This window comes from Sinocyclocheilus grahami, unplaced genomic scaffold (assembly GCF_001515645.1).
Source record: "Sinocyclocheilus grahami isolate Dianchi unplaced genomic scaffold, SAMN03320097.WGS_v1.1 scaffold1913.1, whole genome shotgun sequence".
Classification (NCBI taxonomy): domain Eukaryota; kingdom Metazoa; phylum Chordata; class Actinopteri; order Cypriniformes; family Cyprinidae; genus Sinocyclocheilus; species Sinocyclocheilus grahami.
The window spans coordinates 22,184-24,683 of record NW_015507092.1 but is presented as its reverse complement, the minus strand read 5'-3'; the positions used below and the strand labels follow the sequence as shown (position 1 = coordinate 24,683).

General features: G+C 47.7%; 1 protein-coding gene across 3 annotated transcripts in view; it reads left to right on the top strand.

Annotated features, from left to right (window-relative positions):
* LOC107573294 (NEDD4-like E3 ubiquitin-protein ligase WWP1) overlaps positions 1–2,500 on the top strand; it is a 17,616-nt gene that overhangs the window by 1,440 nt on the left and 13,676 nt on the right. For 2 of the 3 annotated variants that reach the window (XM_016259725.1, XM_016259726.1), the window contains exons 2-9: positions 7–63; positions 542–599; positions 674–812; positions 1,218–1,342; positions 1,538–1,678; positions 1,769–1,835; positions 1,965–2,146; positions 2,370–2,500. The exon at positions 2,370–2,500 is cut by the window's right edge and continues 116 nt beyond it. In XM_016259725.1, the coding sequence (XP_016115211.1) occupies positions 545–599; positions 674–812; positions 1,218–1,342; positions 1,538–1,678; positions 1,769–1,835; positions 1,965–2,146; positions 2,370–2,500 (840 nt within the window). In that variant the 5' untranslated portion in view covers positions 7–63; positions 542–544. Of the gene's footprint in view, positions 1–6; positions 64–506; positions 600–673; positions 813–1,217; positions 1,343–1,537; positions 1,679–1,768; positions 1,836–1,964; positions 2,147–2,369 lie in introns of all 3 variants that reach the window. The other variant, XM_016259727.1, reaches the window with a different exon arrangement.

Below are 2,500 nucleotides of genomic sequence, written 5' to 3'. Positions count from 1 at the left end.
TTGCAGTGAATCATGGCTCACAGTGACGGCTGAAGAAGCACAGGCGTCTCACGCACAGCTATTGTGAGTTGATCATATTTCATCTAAGTGTTTTATTCTGTTGGAAGGTTTGGAGATGACGAGGTGCTGATGGGTCAGTTGGACGTGAATCCGTTGAGAGGAGTAATCAACTATTGTTTTATTTTATAATGTTTCCTAAGGTTGAGGTTTCTGTGTTTTCTACCCTGAGTTTATCCTTCTGATTTAAACACTTCTTGTGTTTTCTGAGAGATTGGGCCTTGTTCACTGGTTTTGTGAACATGAACAAACTATTAGTTTATAAAGATAAAATGATCTTTTGATTCAAGTAAAAGCATGACAATTTTATACAATATATTAACTTAATTGTGAAGCACTGTAGTGAATAGAAAGCTGTTAGTGAAAGCATTGAGACGTGTGTGAAGAAGTCTAATGTTATTAGTGACGATTGGCTCGTGGGCCGATGGGTTGAGCGTGTGTTCATTCAGGTCCTGTAGTTGATGGCGTGTGTCGTGTGTTTGAGGTCATGGCCACGGGCTCCTCCAGAAGCGACAGAGAACGCTCTCAGCTGCACGCCGTCGGTAAGACAACACAACAGGAACAGGAAGTGACACGTTTTCTTCAGATGCTGAGTGTGTGTCGTGTTATGTGTCAGTTTCATGTGCCAAACTCAAGAGGAAGAAGAACTGGTTCGGAACGGCCATCTATGTGGAAGTGACATCAGAGGGAGAGAGCAAGAAAACCGCCAAATCCCACAGTTCTTCCAGCCCCAAATGGGAGGAACGTCTGACGCTGTGAGTCACTCGAACACAGCTGTGGTGATGTGCACTTCTGTTCATGACGGTCCAGGGCTAGTGGCATAAACTGCTTAGTCTAGTCTTATCTAATGAATAAATGACTTTTTCGTTAAGGCTGGTCATAGCTTTAAATCTGTTGCATGAAAAAGTAGGACTGGTGAGTTTTTGGCTAACCGCTAGTTGGGTCATTACGTGCTGACTGTCTAACCGCTCCAGCTGTTCACTTAGTGATAGTCAGAAACACAATCTGCTGATTGACTGATGCTCTCCGTTGCAGCTTTTTAATCATGTAATCAGAGTGTTCTCACCAGTGCAACAGAGACAAAATAAGCAAGTGAATTGGCGTGCTCAGCTGTTTAGTTTTAGACTCTGACGCGCCTCTGAATCTGTGTGTCGCCGCAGGAGTATAACACCACACTCGCAGCTGGATTTCAGAGTCTGGAGTCATCACACGCTGAAGGCCGACGCGCTGCTGGGAAAAGCCTCGCTGGATGTTAGCGGGACGCTCCGGAAACACGACGGCAAGCGTACGTCACAGCACGCCGCTGAACATGTGTCCTGCTGTCTGCTAGTTTACACGTGCCAGAAACATTATTCATGATTAAACACATGATGATGGTTTGTGCTGTTTAACAGGAAGAGCACTAGTGTCAGCTCAGAACTCCTCATGAAGCCCAGACAGCGACAGTAGAGATGGTGAGTGTTGTGTGTTGTTGTTTCAGTGGAGAATGTGCGCGAGGTGTTGACGCTGACCGTGGACGGTAAGAACGGAGTGGTGTCCACCGGTGAACTCACAGTCTTCCTGGACGGACTCTCGTTCGACCCGCAGCACATGCACAATGGAAACCCAACCACTGCGAGCAGTAAGAGCACCTGCACGTTCCTAACCCTAATCTGACCTCTGACCTCCAGCGCTCCAGCTGTCTGTGACCTGTCTGTCTGTCTGTCTCCAGAAGTCCATCAGAATGGAGATGCTTTTCATGAGAACCCAGATGAGAGTTCTGCGAGGACACAGAGCAGGTGAGAATCTGCAGGTGTTTTCTGGTTCCTCATGACACTCCTGCAGCCTGTGTGGCAAGTGTTTCTGACATTAGAGAATTAAATATACGGTTGGCTGAATTATGCATGGTTACTAACATGATTCTGCAGATCTGTGAACGGCTCAGACGGACTGGAGAATGAAGCTCCGCCCACCTCATCTGCCAATAGTGAGCTTAGCGCCTCCCCCCTCCTCAATGGAGACAGAGACTCCTCCCCTTTGCACCAAACTCCAAGTCCAAAGGCCACGCCCCCTCTGCAGCCCGCTGGCAGTGATGCGATCAGCACAGCCGGTGAGAGTTTGATTGAGTCACACGTCTCGTCCTATGGATGTCACAGAATGTTCTTTTTAATGATCGTCTTGAATAATATTTCAAAATAAACCAGATGGATGATTCCAGCTGCCCATCTCTATGCTTTGGCTGATAAATGTTACTCCACTTGTCTGGGAGTGTTAGTTTTAGCACATGCAGGATCATCAGAGTCTGTCTGTCTGTCTGTCTGTTTGTCTGTCAGTGAACGGCCAGGGTTGTGAGATGTCATCTGTGGGTGATGAGGACGCCGCCACTGCTGCTGATGTTCCCTGCAGTACTCCCTCCTCTCCTGCAGGTGGTGCTGCTGCCTCATTACCACCCCCCTCTTCCTCA